The 22,642-nt window shown below is 36.1% G+C and overlaps 1 protein-coding gene across 1 annotated transcript in view; it reads left to right on the forward strand.

Annotated features, from left to right (window-relative positions):
- The window catches only part of PARD3 (par-3 family cell polarity regulator), a 548,282-nt gene that overhangs the window by 184,475 nt on the left and 341,165 nt on the right, over positions 1–22,642 (forward strand). Inside the window, 1 exon segment of the mRNA XM_077771780.1 lies at positions 7,544–7,722. Within this exon segment, the coding sequence (XP_077627906.1) occupies positions 7,544–7,722 (179 nt within the window).

Below are 22,642 nucleotides of genomic sequence, written 5' to 3' on the forward strand. Positions count from 1 at the left end.
CTGATGTATGTTAACCGACTTTAAAACATTTTTAGATCCTACCTTGGATGTGTGTGCGTTGTGGGGGAGGGAAACATTAAAAACGTCTTGTTATCTATGAGAAATGTGTTTTAAACTCAACCTTTCCCCCAAATCACGTGTTCTCTCTGGTGAAGTAGAAGCGTATTGTGGATTTGAGATGCCTTAGTTCTCCCAGAAGAGCGCTGTGCCCTGTCCAGATTGCACAGAGCAGGGAGTCAGTTAACAAGTATTCTAGGTACAGCTGGGTCACTGAGGAACAGGGTGACCTTTGACCCAGCCCTTAAACTATCTCTGTGGGCCTCAGTGCCCTCATCTGTGAATGTGATGTTTCATTTTATTTCTAGGGCACCTTCCAACTAGAATATTCTTTATTCATTGCACACACACACATATATATGTAGTTAATAACAGGCTGATAAAACTCACTTTATATCCTTCTGGGTTATTCACTGTTTTTTAGAGCTTATTTTGTGCCTTGCATCCCACGCATTTCTTCCAAGGATTTTACCTCAGTCACTGAAACACTGAGAAGCACCTTTATAAAAAGGGCAGCATATATTGGAAGGTCAATTTTGCAATATTGATGATGGGTTTTTTATTCCCATGGCATGTGTTAATAACGTGGTACTTCTCACTGTGAGATGTGTTTTTGAAAATGTATAATTGCCCTGAAGATCGGGGAGATGGTCTTCATTTTGCATGAAGAATAATTATGCGGTTTGTGTAAGTTCTGATAGAGCACGTGTAACTGCATATTATTTTTAGATTTGATTAAATACCTCGATGGCTTATTCCTGTGTTCTTGGACAAGGTTTATTCATTGCTTTGAGTGGTTAAATAATTTAGAAATCACTGGGAGAATGAAAGAAGAGAAGGAAGAGACAGCTGATTAGGTGTAGGAGCTTGATAGTTAACAGTTAAAAATGTATATGTCTGCCCTTTTAGTATTTGCTCTAATTCATTATTAGATTTGCCAGTTTCCACTTATTTAAAAGGCACCTTACATAGAAAGGCAAATCAATATTTACAGTACATTAGTGACACAGAGAATTTGAAATCTTGTGATGAGGGTTTATTGCTGTTTTATCCACTCTTCAAAGGAATGCACACATCAAACAGCCTTCACTATCGTCCTGGACTCAGTGACATCGCACCAGTCCCTCTGCGCTCCCTCCAGCAGCTTAATTATTGAAGATCCTCATCTTTGAATTTTCTTTTTAATATTTCACAGGATATACTTAGAAAATCTATATATTAAATAAATCAGAAGATTACGGGGAGAGAAAGTTTTATTACTGTGTTTTTAAATGGATTGATTTTCGGAAAATTGAGGATGAGGAATTGTAATAATAAGGACCAAATTTCCTTAAACAAGAAGCTTCTACTATTTCTAATTACTGTAAAGAACAGAAATTGCTGAGATAGGTCATGGGCAAACTATGGAGGAAAGGCTATATTCGTATTCTGCTCCTCTGAGACCATTACAAAATCGTGCTCTTTGTATAATATATTTTATCGGGACCATGGAAGGTGGGAAAACTGTCCGATGAAGCAGGTAGTTGTGTTTTATGATTCATTTTGTTAATAAGGCCAGATGTTTATAGTGATCCCCTTTATTTTTTTTTAATGTTTATTTTGAGAGACAGAAAGTGTGCATATGCACACACGAGCAGGAGAGGGGCAAAGAGAGAGAGAGAGAGAGAGTGAGAGAGAGAGAACCCCAAGCAGGCTCTAGGCTCAGAACAGAGCCTGACGCGAGGCTGGATCTCATGACCATGATATTGTGACCTGAGCCAAAATCAAGAGTGGGACATTTAACGGGCTAAGCCACCCAGGTGCCCCTATAGTAACCTCCTTTAAAATCAGGTTCAGCTTTACAAAAGACCACCTGCCATTTGTGGCTACTTCTACACCATTACCTACAATTCATGTACTTTCATTCTCCTGTGTTGCTTGTAATACTTTAACCCATTTAGAGACACTTGATAATGGCTGTTGATACTGCTTGAAAAACATATTTTTTTCTAGTTCGTTTTTTATAAATTGTTATAAGTTCTAGTAGGATGAGATATGCTGGGTGATAGCATAGTATATGAACATATGTGGAATCACACATTTTTTTTGGCATTAAAAAATTTCTGATCCCATTAATGTACGCTCTGGTTGTACAGATTAGGAGGCTGAGGCCTGGAGAAGGGGACTGACATGCCCAGTGGTCACCAGTCTAGGCCAGCGGTTCTTAATGTGTGGTCTGTGCATCCTTGGGAGCCACTGAGATCATTTCCACAAGGCTGTTAGGGCAAGACTATTTTTCATAGTATCACTGAAATATGTTTTGTGGTTTTCACTGGGTTGATAGTCTGCACCTGCAGTGCTCAGGCACTGATGGGTAGAATGCAGGACAGTGGCACCAAATGTATTCTTCACCCAACATGCCCACACTTAAGAAACAAAAAAGTGATTTCCATCTGCTGTCTTTAATGAAGCAGCAAAAATGATTACTCTGATTAAATAATGACATTTGAGTACACAATTTGATATGTTGTGTGATTAAAATGTTAGATAGGCATAAAGAACTTGTATGTATTGAAGATCAGTGGCTGTCTTGTGAAAAACTGTGTGATGGTTTGCATTTATAAGCTGAGGTAACCATTTTTTAATGGAACACCATTTTTCTTTCTTTCCTTCCTTTTTTCCCCCTTTTCCTTTGTTGTTTTGTTTTGCTTTTTAAAAAAGGACAGAAAGCTGGTCCTTCAGACTGTGGTGTCTGGCAGAGTTTCTGCTAAATGAATGAAGTGTGCCTGCATTACATGGCGAATAACGAACAGTATTTATTGCCAAAGAAAACATGCAAGCCTTCTATTGAAAATTAGATACTGGAAAACATATATCCTGCCATGAATATGATAGCTTCCCAACACTTAATGCCTTTTCTCATGAAATTGGTAGTAATATTCACATATGTGATTTTGTGATATGAAGAAATATATCAACATTTCCAAGAGTGGTATAAGCCAATAATACATTCCAAATAGCTAATGTTACAGAATTTTCTCATGAATAAAGATCCATTCAAAGTACAAGACAAGTAGATTTTACTCTGCAAAGAATAAAAAGTTTACATTCCATATTGCAGCTAACCGTTGAGAAATCTCATTTGTCAAGTTTTGGTGTGGTATCAAAGAAGAGTATCTATAGTTCTGGAAAAATTATTAAAAAATAGTATTCCAGCTAAATATTTGTGGAATTCTTTTTTTTCTTCATGTACTTGTCATGTTTCTGCACATTGAAATCAGAAGCAGGGATGAGAGTCCAGATGTCCTCTCTCAAGAAATGTAAAACAATGCTACTCTCCCACTAAATATGCTTTGTTTTGTAAAATAGAATTTTCTAAAATTCTGTTGTTTATGTGAACATGTAATGGGTTTATTATTGTTAAGTTAAAAATGAACTAAGGAATAAATATTTAAATTGTTTTCATTTCCACTTCTAATATGGTAAACATCCCTAGCTATCACCCACACAAACAAAAGCTCTTTGGGGTCCTCAGTCATTTTTCAAGTCAAAGAATCCTGAGATCAAAATTTGATTGTATTGGTCTGGGCAGGTCTCCTTTGGGGCAAACTTAAACATCTTACACATTATATTTCTTCTACTTAACCAGCACGTTTTTCTTTCTTTAACATTTCTGAAATTGGGATGGCTATTGTTTCAATCTCTATGTATAAATAACATAGTATTTCTTTAACTTTCCCAAATCAAATGATGGTATTAGTTAAAATCAGTGTATGACTTCTCAATGTATATAGTTTACTTAGAAAACAACAAAACTTCTCCCTTTTACTAAATTGAGACTAGCATTTATATCCCCAAGTAGCTAGAAATGGAATTTGTTTTCCAGTGAATTGCTGATTAATAGAACTAATTTCGTGATTTGGATAGTGATTCAGCACTGACCTGGGCGCCTGAAGGTCTGGCCAGGAAATAGTTCCTGAGCTCCTCATGTCATCTCGCTGAGCCTCAGCTTACTCATCTGTGAAGTGAGTCACATGTTTCTCTATTGTGACTAATGTAGAAACTCATTTTAAAAAAGAAAAAAAAAAGATTCAAATTGTTCCAAGTTAAGTCAGTGGTTCTAATATAAAATTACGTGTGTGTGTGTGTGTGTGTGTGTGTGTATGTGTAAACTGTATAAAATTCCCTTTAATTTTCAGGCAACCATAAAACCAAGAAGAAATTATAAACTTTTTTTTTAATAGTTTATTGTCAAATTAGTTTCCACATAACACTCAGTGCTCATCCCCANAAGAAGAAATTATAAACTAATGCAAATGCAAACTTACCACATCAGTGTGAGAGGCAGTGGTTGTTCCTGAGTCTCATCCCAGGCAGCATGAGTGTAGACCACCACTGTGTGGCACAGGGTCTTTGCATTTGGACCTAGTGATGCAGCTGGAGTGCATACGATGGTCCTGTTCTTTCAGCACACTGGACTGCAAGAAAACCTTGATTTCAAGACCATTATGACATCATTTGGCATTCTTTTATTAACGGCACATTGTTTACTTTTTATTTTAATTTATTCAGTTTTAATGTTTATTTTTGGGAGAGGGACAGAGTGCGAGTGGGTTGGGGCAGAGAGAGAGGGAGACAGAGAATCGAAGGATGCTCTAGGCTTCGAGCAATCAGCACAGAGCCCGACACAGGGCTCGAACTCATGAACTGTGAGATCATGACCTGAGCCAAGGTCAGATACTTAACTGCCACCCAGGGGCTCCACACATTGTTTACTTTTTAAATTGCATTCTGTTCTTTTCTCATTAGCCTGGTGCTCAATCCTAGGGGGCACCTTCCTGACCGTGACAGTGGACAGAAATGAAAACATGGGGCCTTGAAATTGCATAATGGAACTTGGTTACTAGGTAGTACAAGTGAAAGATCCATACTATCATTTCCTTTTATGGATATCACTAAAATGAAACCAGTTTCATGTGCAAAGAACTGATCGGAGGGCTGCCTAATAGCACATCTCCTGGGAACGTCCCTTATACTGCAGTGGTGTAAATGCTGTCCTGGTCCAGTGCCCTGGCATCTACCTGGAAAGGTCAGCCCACAGGGTCTGCAGTCTCCAGTGTCCCCTACCTCCTTTCTAATCTCCTTTTCCCCCCACATCTATAATTTTAAGAATTGTAGGTAAAAGTCTAATTTTTATCTCTTTCAGACTAACAGATTAACACAGTAATCATGTGCCATCAGAAGATAATGGTCCTCTTTATTTAATCTGCATCCTGTACGCAATTTATTTTTTTCTGGGAAATATTTTTAAAAACAAGTATAGTAAGCTGTTTTATTTTGTCTAAGCAAATTCAATGACACTGTATAGTTCTTGAATTTATTTTGGGGTTGAGGTGTATTTTTATGTGATTTTTAAAAGATTTTTTTACATTTATTTATTTTTGAGAGATAGACTGAGCATGAATGGAGGGGGGCAGAGAGAGAAAGGGAGAAAAATGGAGTCTGAAGCAGGTTCCAGTCTCTGAGCTGTGAGCACAGAGCCTGACACGGGACTCGAACTCATGAACCACGAGATCATGACCTAGCTGAAGTTGGACACTTAACCTCCTAAGCTACCCAGGTGCCCCTATGTGATTGTTGTATTGTGGTTAGAACATTTGTTACTTCTGTACTATTTTTTAAAGACCATCTCTGTGAGTACTGCTTCTTTTAGATTTATACACACATGCACAAATGCACGTGCACACACAAATAGAAATTGAGGTGTGTGGAGTTCCTTAACTTCTTAGTTAACAACAGCCCTGTAATTGGAATGCAATAGAACTCATATCCAAGAAGCAGTATTATAAGTATCCAGAGATATTTTATTCTCCCCTCTCCTTATTTTGCTTTTCCGCTTACGTTTCTGATTTGATGAATCTAGGAATAGTTTTGTTATTTGGGAGGGAAGTCTTTTTTATAGTAAAAGCATTGTAGTATTAAAACACGTAGATTCTTAGATACATACTTTTGTGAACTTGTTTTGAGAATGACTATATAGTTCTTGGTGTGCTTTATTTTTGAGTGCAATGTAAGTAGTACGGGATGTCACACATTTTTACTTACATGTAAAAATTAAAAATTATCTTTCTCTATAATTTTCATGTGTTTCTCCCAGCAAATTAAGATAACAATTAACACTGTTAAATGTTCAGCATATTTTTTTTCCTAGTAATGTTCCTCAGGCTCTATTATTATCAAATCCTCGTGATGTAGAAGCGCATGTTAAAGGCAACGTTAAATGATTGGTATGGTCTTGTTTCCTCTGATCATTTCTAATTTGCTTTAACATCTTTGAGACTATTGGATTGACAGTGGTTTAAATATCACCTTCAATGAGTATAACGTCTGTGTTTAGTTGAGTATTGTCTAGTATCCACACCATTGATCAATGCATCCGTGTTCCCAAAATGTTTTTCATAGAGTAAATGCTGAGTTTACACCCCAATTAAAACTGTTTCTTTAGAGCCTTTTTATAAATATTTACCTTGCATTCTAGTTTTTGAAAACAGATGGTCTCTCACATAATTTAACCTAATTTTTTTTGTCTTATATTTATTATGTTTTTGAGCAATTTTGCTCAGTTGATTGGAGTTTTTGATTCTCATTCCCAGTTTACAGACTTGTGGTTTTGTGGTTCTGTTCCTTCTCTGCTGTACCAGTGATTGTATTTGCTTAGAGGTGCTCAGTGCTACTGATACAGACATTAGCCTGAGCTTGTTAATGATTGTGTTATAGCAGTTGCAAACAGACATCTCTTTTATGTGAATACAGTTGCTAAAACACTGTCATTCATGTAATTGTGATGTACATTGCAGATACTACCTGCATATTAGCAATTGCTTTCAAGATTTCCATTATCTTACGGATAAGGAATATGTTTGTGCTCTATATTTTCTGATAGTACTTCTTTGAACAAAATAATTATCTTACTGAACAGAATTCTTTAATGGACAAGCCAAACAGTTTGGGTTGTGTACTTTTAATCCAGATATGATTAAAGGTTAGATGAAATTTGTTCCATGGATACATTGTTATTTATCTTGTTGAACATGTATGATATTTTATTTAAAGATATTGGGTACTGTTTTAAGCACCTTATCTCATTTAGACCTCAGGATACCCTCATGGGTTTCTATTTTATGGCCATTCATGTCGGAAGGGACTAGAAGCAGAGAATAGTTAGGCAACTAGCCCAGAGCCACACAGATAACAACTTGGTGAAGCACAATTAGGAGCCTGGGCAGTCTTACTCCAGAGCAGGTTATCCCTTATATACCCTTTTCTTTTGCCGAAAAGTGCTTTAAAGGAACAAATAGAATCTCTCTTTAGAATGCTGACCCACTGTCACCTGAAAAGTGTTAGTCTATTCTTTAATCTTTTGGATTTCACTACCTCTATTCCTAACGTGCAGTTTTCAGACATTAGTTATCTTTTTAAAAAATATAATGCTTTTTTGTATTTATAGATATGCCTCTTCATGTCCGACGAAGCAGTGACCCAGCTTTAATTGGCCTTTCAACTTCCATTAGTGATAATAATTTTTCTTCTGAAGAGCCTTCACGGAAAAACCCCACACGCTGGTCAACAACAGCTGGCTTCCTTAAGCAAAACACTGCTGGTAGCCCTAAAACCTGTGACAGGAAGGTAACCATTTCTATTTTGTATCAATGATGAATGTCAGCTGTTGACTGGATCCTTTGCTTCTAGCGCATCTTCACTGTGGCCCTTTGTGTGTGTACTTCCCAACTTCTACGTCAAAGTTGAGATGACTTCCTGTTTTATGTTGCCCTTGTGTTTCTGAGAAATTTCATGCTATGTATTTATACATTTATCTATGTATCCATTTTTTTGGAAGAGATAGTATATTTATGATTAAAAATGAAAGCTTTTGACATGCAATGTGTACATGCGAAGTCCCTTGTCCACTTTATCTCCTAGGCACCCTGTTTCTCTTCAAGGGCATTCCTCTTATTACCTTGTTGCATGTCCTTATGAAGATATTTTTCACAAGCATGAGCCGATATTCATATTGATTCATGAGGTGCACTAAGGAAAGTATAGCCTTATGGATTTTTAAGGATGAAAGTGGACTCCAGGGTCACTTATTCTAGCTACTTCATTGATAATTTTATCTTCCTACAAAATAGAAGTGTACTGTCTTGTCTTAATAACATTTTCTTCTTTGACCTAATTTATTTCAGTCTGTGATCTAATTTAGTCTAAAAAGTAAACTTTATGTTAGTTTATTCTATCTTTTTCAATTTGTTCCTTAATGCTCTTTGTCATATATTCTTAGAGAACTCTTAATATCCTATTCTGTTTTACCTCTGCCCTTTTACTTGATGAGCTTTAAGCACTGTTTTTCATTTTCACTGCTAAATCTGTAGAGTGTCAGTAAATATCTGTTGAATGGATGAATGAATATTTTTTTCAATGCAGACAGTAATTGAGTACCATGTATATTGAGAAATGTGGAACTATACTAATTACATATTAATATTAAAATGAATGTAGCTTGTGATTTGCTTGATTTATCCTTTGCATCTATGTGAAAATACCTGTTTTAAATTGAAGTTGGTGTTTCATTTTTACAAACTCTTCTTTGTAGTAGTTCATTTAGGGGGAAAAAATACCCAGAGTACTTAGAGTACCTTAACTGAGAAGAATCTACTAGGAAGGTACAGTGTAGTGTGGTCACTGATAGTTTGGAATAGGCATTTAACTGTTAGGCTCACTCTTCTAAAATATTTTATTACATATTTGATAGGGAATCAAATTGGGGTATCTTCTCATCGTGATTAGCTTGAGGTTTTAGAATGCTTTATCATGAAGTAGACCATCCAAAGAAGCAGAATCCAATTTGTGAATATGCCTCATGACATTTAATTTGTGTTCAAAATAGACTTAATTTACATAGATACTTACAAGTATATAAACAAGTCAAGCTGGCAGTAAAAAAAAAAAAAAAATTACTTATTAAAAAGATTTTCAGGTTTTTTAAGGATAGTGGGTCAGGGGGGCCCTGGGTGGCTCAGTCAGTTAAGCATCTGACCAGCTCAGGTCATGATCTCCCGATTTGTGAGTTTGAGCCCTGCATCGGGCTATGTACTCAGAGTCTAGAGCCTGCTTTGGATTCTGTGTCTCCCTCTCTCTCCCTGCCCCTCCTCCACTCCTGCTCTCTCAAAAATAAATAAACACTAAATAAACACAATAAAAAAAAATGATAGTGGGTCAAAAGTCATTGAGGTACAGTGTTTTCTTTTTAACTCCTTCAGCATGTTAGGTGTGTGAGTCAGCTTTCAGTTGCAGAAAACAGAACCACAGTAGCTATTTCTCAGAACATCACTGGGAGAGCAGGCTGTAGACTGGACCTCAAGGACCTTATGAACGATGCAGGACGTACATCTGCCTAGGAGAGAAGTGGAGGCTGCAGGGCAGGAACCTGGGATCCTGCCCCTGTATCTGCCCATAAGTGCTAGCGCCCCATCTTTGGGTGTGCTAACCCTGTCCCTTGTCACTTGTGAAGCTGGGCAGTGAACCCAGAAATGTCTCAGAAAGCTCCATCATTTATCTCCATAGCCAGGCTTGCCAACCAGCAATAGCCCAGGAAAATTTCCCTGTTTCACAAGCATCATTAACATTTCAGGCTGTTGTATACAAATGTGGAGAATGCTATTTGTGTCCAGATCCTTATCTGCAGGGGAGATTTAAGAAATGGACGTTAGCCTTCTGGTCTCAGATGCATGCTATGAGAGGATTGTGATATGCCCTGCCAATTAGTTACTTCACTGACATTTTGTTTTAAATAACAGATATCTATCATTGTAAAACATTTGGGAAACTAGTACAATAGAACAAACTCAGCAGCAACCAGTGTGAAGATATTAATGAACACACACACACACACACACACGCACATACACGTACCCTCACACACACATATATACCCCCACAGAGTTGGTGTCATACTATGTCTACATATTTGCATTGTTATTACTTATACTTTTTTCATATCATAGCAATTTCCCCTGGCGTGAATTTTATTGCAAAATATTTTTAATGGCTGCAGAGTATCTCTCTGTGGAATACACTATATTTTATCATTCTCTTATTGTTGGATATTTATGCTATTTCCATTTTTTTCACATTATAAATATAAGTGCTGTGAGATAAACTTGAATGTACTTTTGTTTTAAAAATTTTTATTCAAAAAGCTCCCCCCCTGTTTTTTTTAGTTTATTTATTTTGAGAGAGAAAGAGAGCATGTGTGGGGGAGGGGCAAAGAGAAAGAGGATCCAAAGCAGGCTCTGCACTGTCAGCATGGAGCCTGACGCAGGGCTTAACTCATGAACTGTGAGAGCATGACCTGAGGTGAAATCAAGAGTCAGACGCTTAGCCAACTGAGCCACCCAGGCACCCCTCAACAACCTTTTTTCTATGTGGAGCAGTATTTAATGTAGTCAAAGCCCACACTTTCTCATAGGAAAGGCCTTGATTTACATACATAAGTTTATTTATTTATTTTGAGAGAGATAAAGAGAATGCCACCAGGGGAGGGGAAGGGGGCGGGGAGAGAATCCCAAGCAGGCTCCATGCTGTCAGCACAGGGCCTAATGTGGGGCTTGAGCTCATAAACTGTGAGATTATGACCTGAGACAAAATCAAGAGTCAGACTGAGCCACCAGGTGTCCCTACATGTATATCTTAAGAGGAAATGATATTCACATACCATGCACGTAAAGGATAATGTGTAATGAATTTGTCCTTTGAATTATCATTGGTTTTACTTCTCAAGTATCCATTTCCTAAACTTGCTGTCAATTTTGAGCTATTTGAATTATAATCTGAGAGCTTTTCTTTTCTTTCTTTTCTCTTTTTTTCCTTTTCTTTTCTTTCCTTTTCTTTTCTTTTCTTTTCTTTTCTTTTCTTTTCCTTTTTTCTTTTTTCTTTTCTTTTCCTTTCTTCTCTCTCTCTCTTTCCTGCCTGCCTTCCTTCCTTCCTTCCTTCCTTTCTTCTTTCTTTCTGTGTACAACAGACTAAATGCTATCTTATTTTCAGTTATAAAACAACTTCCTGTATTTTCAGTATTCAGCAAGGATGCTTTGAAGAAAGCATCCTTGCTGATCAGTATTTTGATTTCTTTATCTTGAGGCCATGACAGCTTACCTGTGCTGGGCAATTTCAAGATATGATAAATCTTTATGAGTATGTGATGGTTTAGGTTTTCTGTATAAATGCATGGAAGAAAAGGAGTTAAGGATTTATAGTCTTGTGATCTATTGAGTTAAAATAAATTGACATTGTTGTATAACTCATCTACATAGCAAAGTGACTTCTATTCTTCCAAGTTGATAAGTAAAACAAACAATTTTAGAACAATGTCACCAATCAGTTGAAATCTCATTTCTGAACTAGGCAGTTTCATTCTGGTATGTTAGAATGATTTTGAACTTGCTCCTATGGGTTCAAAACCAAAATGGGAGGTGGAGTCTTCCCAGTTAGAGTACCGCTTTTAAGTTTAAAAGGCAGCATACACAGTTTTGATGCAACTAAGCCAGGTGAGAGCTTGGAGAGAGCAAAGGTTCTATGGGCTTCTGTATCTCTTAAAATTCTTCATACTTTCAGTTGGAAGTAGGATGTAAAAGAGAAGAGAATCTTGGCTTTTTAAACAAAGTTCTTGGGAACATTAACTCATTCCTGTTTCTCAACATTTTGGGGCTGACTGTCTTTTTCAACTCTTTTAGAGAACAGTTTACTCATACTTAGTATGGAAAATATATTGCTAGAAGATGTATTTTTATTTGAGATTTTACACGTGTTTAATATTCATCTTGGGAAAGAGTATTTCAATCAGTGCGAATACTTAAATCATTTTGCCACCTCTTTGGTCATCCTTATTAAGTCATTGTCCCTGCAAATAAAGTCTAACTAGTATGTGGAGAGCATTTGATTCATTCCATCAAGAACAATGTAATGAGGCACTTATCAGAATCAGCCTACCATGAAGTTAAAGGATAAAGTCTATGCATTATTTCATTGTGCATTGATTTTAAGCCATTATTTCTTTGCCCCAAAGACTGAGAGCTATTCGTTTTCCATGTTATCTGCTGCTTCCCCCAGCCCTAACCAAATAAAATTCACATAAGTAGATAAAAGCAAAGGTAGTATAGAAAACATATCTTGACTAGTTCCAGGAGACATTCTTACCTATTAGGGAAAGGGAAAGAAAGTGATAAGAGAACACATTATATTTAGCATCAGTATCTTTTAAATTTGTATTATTTTTAAGGAATTCTTTAAAAGAGACCTTGGAACACTTCTCACACCATGGGTTTATCATTTCTGTTTGATGTAGCTGCTTGACATGTTTGTTATCATTTCAATACTACTGCTGTATATATATGAACTCTTGGAAGAGTAGCTGTCTTAATTATGTCTTTGTCGCCTCTCTGTTCCATGAGAAGAGTTATGGGATCTTCGTTCCTCTATCTTTAGAAAAATATTTGCATAAAAATTTTTGTAGTATATTTTAAGATTCACAAAACAGTGTTTTTCTTATAATACTACTGCTTGCTCTTTGCATTTATAAAGTATTGAAAAATATAAAGAGGCAAGTAAGTGGTTTGGAATTGTGTAGATGAGTAATATTGACAGTTCACTGTATTAACTTTGGACTCTGGAGCATAACTCCATATATAGCTGGTGACTGTCCTTATTACCAGTGGGGAATCATCCAATGAGTATAGTCTAATTTCCTGCCTTTTCCCCTAATTCTGTCTTCATTGAGAGCATTTTCCCGTGTCTCATAAATATAGATAACTTGCATAATGTTCTTTTATGTACTGATTTTTTTTTCTTGTAGTTGGTGTTTATTAATTTTAGTGATTTTCCTGTTGCTTGACTTCTGTACTTTGCCAGGTTTTTGTTTGTTTGTTTGTTGTTTGATTTTTTCCCCTCTAATAAATAGCCTTTAAAAGTACCCTTCAGAAAATATCCTCATATATTAATTTATGTTGACATCTCTGATTATTTTTCTGGAACAGATTCCTGAAGTAGACTTATTTGACCAAGGAGATGAATATTTTTAAAGCTACTGATAATCGTTTCTCATAAGTTCATGACTAGTAAAGTGTACAGTACTTACGTTCTATAAAGCACTGTGAGAAGTCCAGATGGGGTGAGCTATGGCATGAGGGGGAGCATAAAACCAAAGAAGGAAGTGGTACTATTCCTGAGTTCTGGAACTTACTGTTTCACTGTATAGCTTAATAGTTCCTATTTGGCTGTGCATCATAATTACCTATGAACTTTTAGAAAGTAGAACACACTTATAGCCATGGATTCATTTGCCCATGTGAGGAGATTTGTGTGTTTATTTAAAGCTGCTTTGCTGATTTCAGGGCACAGTCTTCTTTTTTTTTTTTTTTTTTTTTTCTTTCTTTGAGAACTTGAGTCTAGCTGTAAAGGAAAAGTGTGTTTGCTTGTTAAGATAGGGTAAATAAGAGTATTATCATTTTTGAGATGTCTTCTTTTTAGGCTCATTTTTCTATCCTGGCAGAATAAAATCTCACACATATTGCTCAAATTTATCATTTTCTAATGAAAATCAATTAAAATGAGTTTTGTTGAGTTTTAAATAAAAGTATTGCAACAGCCTTTTGAGATAGTGGATCCTGTCCTATCATTGGCAAACTAGAATAGGAAATATTTTTTCTAAATAGAAGATATGGTACAAATAATGGACCTGTCTATTGTTCCTTCATATAAAGTTCCCCCACCCCCAATCTTAGTAAAGTGTATTTGAATACACAGAGTCAAGACACCAAATTCCCAGTATCGTGTGTGAAGTCACCAATGCTAATTCAGACACAAGGAATCTCCAGAAAATGCCTACTCCCTGTTTTATTCAGTCAGAAAACTTTGGCAATTGCCAGGCTGATATTGACTCCTACTTTATAGTAGTCTAATATAGCTGCTTCCTTGTCATTCATTCATTCATTCTTTTAATATAAGAGTCACAGTCTACATTGACCTATTTGCTTTCTCATCCCCTTTTCAACCATTTGGCTTCTTAGTCTCTGCTTCTCCTTTATCCTTTCTAATGGATAAGGCCAGTCGTATTGGTAAATTTGAATATACTATTTTATTTTTAGGCTAGTACACCGGACCTGTTGGCTATTGAAAAATGTTATCTCTCTTTTGTTATTTATGAGGCACCCATAGATACTAGCTAGTGTCAGTAATCATCTGAAAGCCTCAAAGGATGAGCTAAAATCATTCCTTGAAACCACATGTTTCCTCTGTGAGCGACCTATAGCTGTGTTTAATTTTCTGGGGCATTAGCTTCAAGGGAGATCCAGCTGAGACTTAAGATGTTAGACTATTCTGCTGCAACATTTGTATTTCCTGTTAAAGGCCTCAGAAACTATACATTTCATCTTTCTATTTTGCAACTTAAAAGATCTTCATTATACTACAGAACAGTTGTGTGCTTTTAGTAAGTGATGGTTATAATCATTTCTACAGTAGGCACAGCTTCAACTGCCAAGCTCACCTAGTCAGAGTTGTTAATAACCTCGTCTCATCTATTTCTGTGCCACATTTAGGGATATAATCTATCTTCACTTGCTTTAAAAATTATAATTTGTGTTCAACGTTATAAAATTCTAAGGTGCTATTGAGAAAATTTTTGAGCCTCTCTGTGATATTTTTCGAGTTCACAAACCACTCTAGAAATACAAACCAAAGTAATGTCACAATCCTTACTAAACACCCACTAAGTTACATATAGTAGAGAGGGAAATGAGTGTATTACTCGTTTTTCTTGAGTTGGGGGAGGGGAGTGGGAAATGGCATTTTATATTGGACAAATTGAAAATTTTGCACAAGTTTTATATACATAAAAGTATTTTGGGTTTATTTTGTCTTTCTAATTTTTTTTTAAATGTTTATTTTTGAGAGAGAGAATGTGAGAGCAAGCAGGGGAGGGACAGAGAAAGGGGGACAGAGACAGAGGATCCAATGTGGGCTCCACACAGACAGCAGAGACCACAATGCAGGGCTTGAACTCACCAACACTGAGATCATGAGCTGAGCTGAGGTCGATTATTTAACTGACTGAGCCACCCGGGCACCCATACCTTTCATCTTTTTCATCTCTTTCATTTATTTCACCTTTTTAACTTGGTTTAAATTCTTAATTTTTGATACTTCAGTTTGCAAATGTACATACTTCAAGTCAGAAAGTTAGATGCAATCACTTCATGTCCTGTTAAGAAAAGAATAAGATCAAAGTGCCCAGGACTGGGCACCTGCTGCTGGCCTTCTAGCTGCTCCAGCAACCTTGGTTTTAATTCGGACGTGTTATCAGGGCCTTCTGTTCTGGAGAAATGCATTTCAGGCAAGGGTTTTTACAGTGTGGAGGTAGAAGTGGTTTCCATCTCTCCCATCTCTAAACAAAAAGATCTTTTCACATAATGGTGACCAAGTTGTTTTGAGTAGTTGCTTCTTGCCAGAAATTGTGCTTGATGTGTTACATGTTATATCTCATTATACCCCCCCCCCAACATGTAAGTGTTGTTGGTGTTCCCATTTTATTGGTGAAGAGGTAAAACCTTCAAGAGTTTAAATAGCTCACCTAATAGTTATACCAACTTTTAAGTGATAAAGTTGTGATGTGAACCTAGATTTTTCCAGTTTCAGATTCTGTGATTTTCACAAGTATACCACTCACATCCCAACATATTTACTGATTTTATACATTCCTCAATGCTCATTTAGCTGAATATTTCAAACTTTAAAATATTTCATAATAACCTTTTCATTTTTATCTCCTCTAGATCTTTCTATTATGCAATTAAGACATGAATATAAGAATAATGAGTGTGTGTTTACTATTAGGGCTGGCATAAAATTTTTAGAACCTCACCAAGTTTACATTATATCTTAACATCTTAGTCTTAAATAAAATATGCTAGCTTCATTAATATCTCAACTAATAATCTGATTATATTAACTGATCTCCATTTGAGTCCCTTTTTTGTGTGTTTGTTTATTTTCTCTAATCCTTAGGATTGATATTATTGTTGTTGTTCCTGAGAATATATGTATTCAGCCCTTTTCTTGATATTTTATTGTGCATTGCTGAAAACAATTAAATGACAGCAAAGTAAATAATCATATAGTTGGATTATAATCCAGAGACCAAAATAAATGTTCATAAGACTGTACTGATATTAACATATGATTAAATAAAAAGTAAGTGGGTGAAAAAGGACAAATTTTTCTTACAGAAGAATTCTTTTTTTTTGTCTTTAATGATATTTTTTATTTTTTTTATTTTTTATTTTTTTACAAATAGTTTATTGGCAAATTAGTTTCCATATAACACTCAGTGCTCATCCCCACAAGTGTCCTCCTCCATGCCCATCCCTCCCTCCCCCCCACATTCATCAGTCCTCAGTTTTCTTACAGAAGAATTCTAAATAATATGTGTGATACTTTCCCCTCCAGAAAGCTTAACTGCCCTGCTCTTTTTTTGAAATTTATTTGATGTTTGTTTATTTTTTAGAAAGAGAGAGAGAGAAAGAGAGAGAGAGAGAGAGGGAGAGAGAGCATGAGCAGGAGAGGAACAGAGAGAGAGGGAGACACAGAAACTGAAGCAGGTTCCAGGCTCTGAGCTGTCAGCACAGAGCCCAACATGGGGCTCGAACCCATGAACCGTGAGATCCTGATGCCCCTTAACTCCCCTGCTCTTGAGGATTGGCTGTACTTAATTTTTGTTTCCAAAGAAAAGAGGATTGAATGTGAAAACTACTAAGTTTAGAATGTAGAAGAGGCAGGCTCACATTAACCCAGTGATCAAGGTTAGTATCACTATTGATAAGTCATGGTGATAGTCATGAACCCTTGAAATGGTATGATGGATGGCCTTATCATCTCAGTGGTATCTTCCCCAAAACTCATAACTCCACTGTAATCATAAGAAATCTTTAGATAAGCCACAACTGAGGAATATTCCATGAGGTACCAGGCCAGTATTTTTCAAGAATATTGTGGTCATAAACAACTAGGAGAGACTGGAAAACTGTCTCAGATCAGATGGGGTTAAATAGATGTGAGGATTTTTAATTCACTTTGGGATCCTGGCAGGAAATAAGGACATTAGTGAAAAAACTAACAGAAAAACAGATGGATTGCAAATACATCTGTAGTTAATAGTATTGTATCCATGTTGATTTCTTAGTTTGGACAACTATGTCAAAGTTATATAAGGCATTAACATTGGAGAAAGTTGCATAAAGAGTACATAGGAACCATGTGTACTTCATTTGCGTGAGTGGGGCAGAGCCAGAGAAAGAGGGAGACATGGAATCTGAAGCAAACTCCAGGCTCCAAGCTGTCCACCGAGAGCCCTACATGAGCTCAAACCCACAAACCACAAGATCATGATCTGAGCCAAAGTTGGACGCTTAACCAACTGAGCCACCACACAGGTGCCCCTCATATTTTCTAAAGTTATGATTTGTGCTTATAATTTGGAAATAAAAGTAGTTTTATTGACAATTAATATCTGGCTTACAGAACTCCATCTGCTGATGGAGTTGGACAGAAGGATTTCTGTCCAAACTTCTTTAGAAGTTTGAGCTATCTGGAGCACCCGGGTGGCTCATTTGGTTAAGCGTCTGATTTCAGCTCAGGTCATGAGTTCACAGTTCATGAATTCGAGCCCCACATTGGGCTCTGTGCTGACAGCTTGGAGCCTGGAGCCTGCTTTGGATTCTGTCACCCTCTCTCTACACAACCTCCCTCCCCCATGGTCTGTCTCTCTCAAAAACAAACATTAAAAATTTAAAAAAAAATAAGTTTGAGCTGTTTCTTTATGCTAAATAACTTTCATGTGGATATGGAATTCTCCAGAAAAGTCATTATTATTGTATGAGAAAACTAAGTAGGATGGGCTTATGATAAGTGAAAATAATTTTTCAGAAATCTATCTGTGTAGATGATTTACCTGAGGAGGCAATTTCACAATTAAGGGAAAACTCTTAAGAAAGTCAAATTGTCAACAATACCTAGGGACTTGCACAGAAATTTACTCACTTGTTCTGCTAATCTACCTGGTTCATTGAAGTTATGATAATTTAAGAAGTGCTTATATTTAAATTGGTAGACTAGTTACATGTGGTGCAAGTATCTTGATTTTCAAATTTTAGTTATTTCTTTGAAATTAAGGTGAAAATCATTTAGTTAAATATAAAAGATTTATGTCGCACATTTAGATAATGCATAAGACTGTAGATATTTTAGAATTGGGCATCTATTGTAAGTATTTTACTTTCTCTCCTTCATCCCCTGGCATCTATTCCTGTCTTGGTATTGTACAAATTGATCCTGATGCAAAATGCTATTTTATTTATAATTGTAGTTTGGAGATATAAGTGTTTAAAGTTACATGGTTTTGAAAGAAAATGAAATGTGAATAGGTGTTTTTTGCTGTCAAAATAAAAAATATGTAGCACTTTCTAAAATGTCTTAAAACTGTTTGGGATTTAAATTTGTTTTTTGGAGTCAAGCAGCATCAGTCAAATGTTGCTCTTCATTTTTATTGTAGTTTTGGAAAATGAGCCAGGCTCTTTAAAATGTTACCTGATCTGAAATATTTATATTTTATTTTGGTCTCCTACACTTGCCTTTGTTGCATTTTCTCTATTCCTTATACTTGGTGATTGTGGAATGCTGGTGGCTGTACAGCACTTAGGTGGCCATGTTGGTTTTTAGCAAGTGTTGTGCAAGAAATGAAATAGGGGCTCCTGTTATTTCTGCCTCTCTTTTTTGTTCTGTTCCTTAGTTCCTCAGAATCCAGATGGAGATAATGTTTCGTATTTGAAAAAAAATTAAACTATCCTCTTAGGCTACCTTCTGGTTATGCTTTTACAGATTTTTTCATTGGATAAAGGAGATAATCCCAGCAATACCTGGAAAGAGATCATTTTAATTTAACACCATTTTAAAGCAAACATTTTACTCTTAATTATCCCTAAGACTGTGCAGTATTTATCAGTGAGCCAACCATCTCTCATAAAAATGTAAGTTGTGATTCAAGATTATATAATGGCTTTACCCCTTATTTAATCTTGTATAGTGTGTCTACAAGAACTCAGGAGATACTTTTCTGTTTGCATGTGATCGTTGTGTAAGAATGGCTAGATATCAGAAGTTATCGTCGTTGCCCAGGTAAACTGTAGTTCCCAGTTAGATCAAGAATGAGGGTTGGAAGTCTCATTATTCAGAAATCAGGCAGCGAAATGAGTAGGTAGAACCATGGGAATTGGTTAGGCCTCCTGATCTCAACCCAGCATTTGTTGTAACTCCTTTCAACTTCTGTCTGTTTTAATTAGATAGTAAGAGATTAAGCTGGATCTTCTCTTTGTGTTTTCCTTCCAGATTTCAAATTCCGTATCTAAAGTTTGTCATGGCATTCTGAACTGATTAAAAACAATTGAAGGAATTAGTTCAAATATACAGCCTGAATGAAGCTGAGTTTTGCTCATCTTTTCCCTCTTAGATTTCCATGTCTGCTCCATGAATAGATCCGATTGTATTAGAGCATTCTGGGTTCTGGTGGTCACCTCTGGAAACATCATGGCCTTTATAAGACCTGCATCTCTGTGAGATACTTGGCAAACCCATTTTCGTATCAGATCCATAACCTAATGCAGATCCATCTTCTGGGGGTTATTTTTCTTATCTGATATTAAGACTGTTAAGGCACTGGCCTGTTGCGGGTTGTGAGATAAAACTAAAATGTCATCCTTCTGTTTTTGTCAAAATATCAACCTGAAGAATTTGCTATGTGACAGGAAACTTACTTGCAAATTAACTGTATTTTCAAATGTGTACTTTCTTTTTTTTTTATTTTTATTTATTTCTAGGAGAGAGAGAGAGAGACAGCGTGAGCAGGGGAGAGTCAGAGAGAGAGGGAGACACAGACTCTGAAACAGGCTCCAGGCTCTGAGCTGGCAGTCAGCACAGAGCCCGACACGGGGCTCGAACCCACGAACCGCGAGATCATGACCTAAGTGAAAGTCGGACGCTTAACCGGCTAAGCCACCCAGGCGCCCCCAAATGTGTACTTTCTATATAGAGTTCCAAACATAAAATTTTTCCTCACATGTTGAGGATTCTTTAGCGTTCCACTGATCTCAGTGTAATTCTGTGCTCTCGCAGCTATTGAACACCTGTCATAAAGACTGGAAAAGGCATAAATTATAGTTTATATGTTTCAGGTCAGAATGAGTTTTAAGAACGATGTACCTTTTAACATTCCAAAGAAAAAACACTAAGAAGATTTGATGTACGTTATAGGAAATTAGATTTTGTACGTTAATAAAAAGGAAATCTGCTTGGATAAATTATTTTCAATTTTTGTTACTAATTCCTGTTCAAAATTTAAGTCAATTTAGAAAGAAAATTAGAGATTTAAAAGTAAAATATACATTATTTAATGAAATTTGAGACACAGATATGCTCTAATAAATGTTTTGGCATTCAGAATCTCTACATTTTGATTTTTTCATTTAAAAATTTTTGTTTAGTGTAATCAATGTCTCTTATCATATGTTGCACCACACTTTAGTAGAATATATAGCTATCACTAATGATACGTAGTCTTATGTAGTCTACTAATAGAATTTTATTTCGACAAATAAATGTACGGATGTTTGAATTTCCTCTTTGATTTATCATAGTTATGTTCAGAATAGGAACAAATTTATAAACACATACTCTTTTATTTTGGGGGGGGTGTCTCTTCCACTGCTCTCATTAATGATTAAGAATGTGGAAGAAAGCAATTATACAAAAGGAAAGTAGGAAGTATCTATGTACCAGTATTTATGCTTATTTATATATGCAGGAATTAGAGATAATATGGGCTTAGCTAATATGGGAAGAATTGCTTGACGTCAGCTCAACAACATTGGGGCATGTAGGATATTGGTCACCATGGATTTCAAATAATGCCTTTTCAGTTCATTACACTTCAAAATAGCCATGTGTCTAGGATAAATGATGATAATACTGTGTTTGGAATAAATTCCTATGTTCTTTATTTTTAAAACATTTTTCACAAACATATAGTTTGCTCCATTGACAGGGACTGCCGAACTTTCTGCCTTCATCTACAGGTTGGTAATTGAATCTGTAAATTTTTGTATGAGTCAGTTTATTCTCAAACCCCACATCTCTCTCTCTCTCTCTTTCTCTTTTCTCTCTTTCTAATTTATTATCTAGAGGACAATATGAAGGTCAGAAAAGTACATTGAGAAAAATCCTATTTACAGGCCATTTTATGGTTGTTATCTTCTGCTACACTTTAGCCTTGACATTGCTTTCAATGTCATGCTCTGGTGTTGCCATCAGGAGGCACACAAGGTAAACTGTCCACAGAGACTGTAATGGGCCTGCCACATTGAATCAACAATATGATTACTGATAATTTTAGCTGGCTTCGTGTAATTAAAATATCCTAAGTCATAATTACTAATTTCACTTCAGTCTCATAATTTCGGGTTAGACATCCTGAAAATAGTTTCTTTTGTGTGTGTATATCATTTCTGGGGAAAATGATAAAGCAGAAAATTGAATTCTCTTTGACCAGAATTGTAGAGTTGAAAAATAATTGTAAATTTAAAATCTGAAAACTGCGTGGGAATATTTGAAACCATAGGATGCACAGAGGGTACAGAAAAGAAATTTGTATGCATTGAGTGTTCAGTATGTCAAATTCTGACACAATTCCTAATGATTTAAAAAAAAAAAAGGTGTTAGGAGTTTTTCCACTGAAACGACGTAGAACTGTAGTTGGGTTTCGTTTGCTAACATAGAAATATCTATTACTTCTATAATGTTCATGAAATATTCCCATATTTCTGCAATATGGGATGTAAACCTGCCAAGGAATCTGACCATCAGCTAAGTGGCTGTTTCTGTGAGATAAAGCCTTGGAGTTAGAGCTTAGTATGCCAGGAATAAGCTTCTACCCCAAGGCATTGGGTGGGTTCTGTGTGGTTTCTCTTTATTGAATTGTAATTGGCTTGGGGAGGGGTGCTGGGGAAGAGAGGACAGTTACTTTCTCTGCCCTAGAAGAAATTTACTGCATAACCAGGGTACTGCTACCAGGGAGCAGCAAATTAATATGCATTTCTCAGCCTGGATGGCTTTTTGACACCTGATGATATGGCAGTACATTTAGATGATAAGGAAAATCCCTGATCACAGCAGGAACATCTGTTTTTTTCTGGCAAGAGGGAAAGCAAAGCTGAGAGGCTGTTTGGGACAGCCTCATAAGTGGCGGATTAAAATTATAATTAAAAAGAGGGAGGGTAATTCCTTATGGTATTTTTCTTATAAAAATTTTATATAAGGTAGTACTGGCTTTACTATAATAGATTATTTATTGTCATTTGCAAATTTACTAATCATTAGGATTTTGCATGTTGGTCCTACTGATAGATTTTTGTAAGTCTAAAGAGAAGAATTTCTGTTTTTGCTTTGAAGTTCA

The sequence above is a fragment of the Crocuta crocuta genome, unplaced genomic scaffold (assembly GCF_008692635.1).
Source record: "Crocuta crocuta isolate KB4526 unplaced genomic scaffold, BGI_CrCroc_1.0 scaffold457, whole genome shotgun sequence".
NCBI lineage: Eukaryota > Metazoa > Chordata > Mammalia > Carnivora > Hyaenidae > Crocuta > Crocuta crocuta.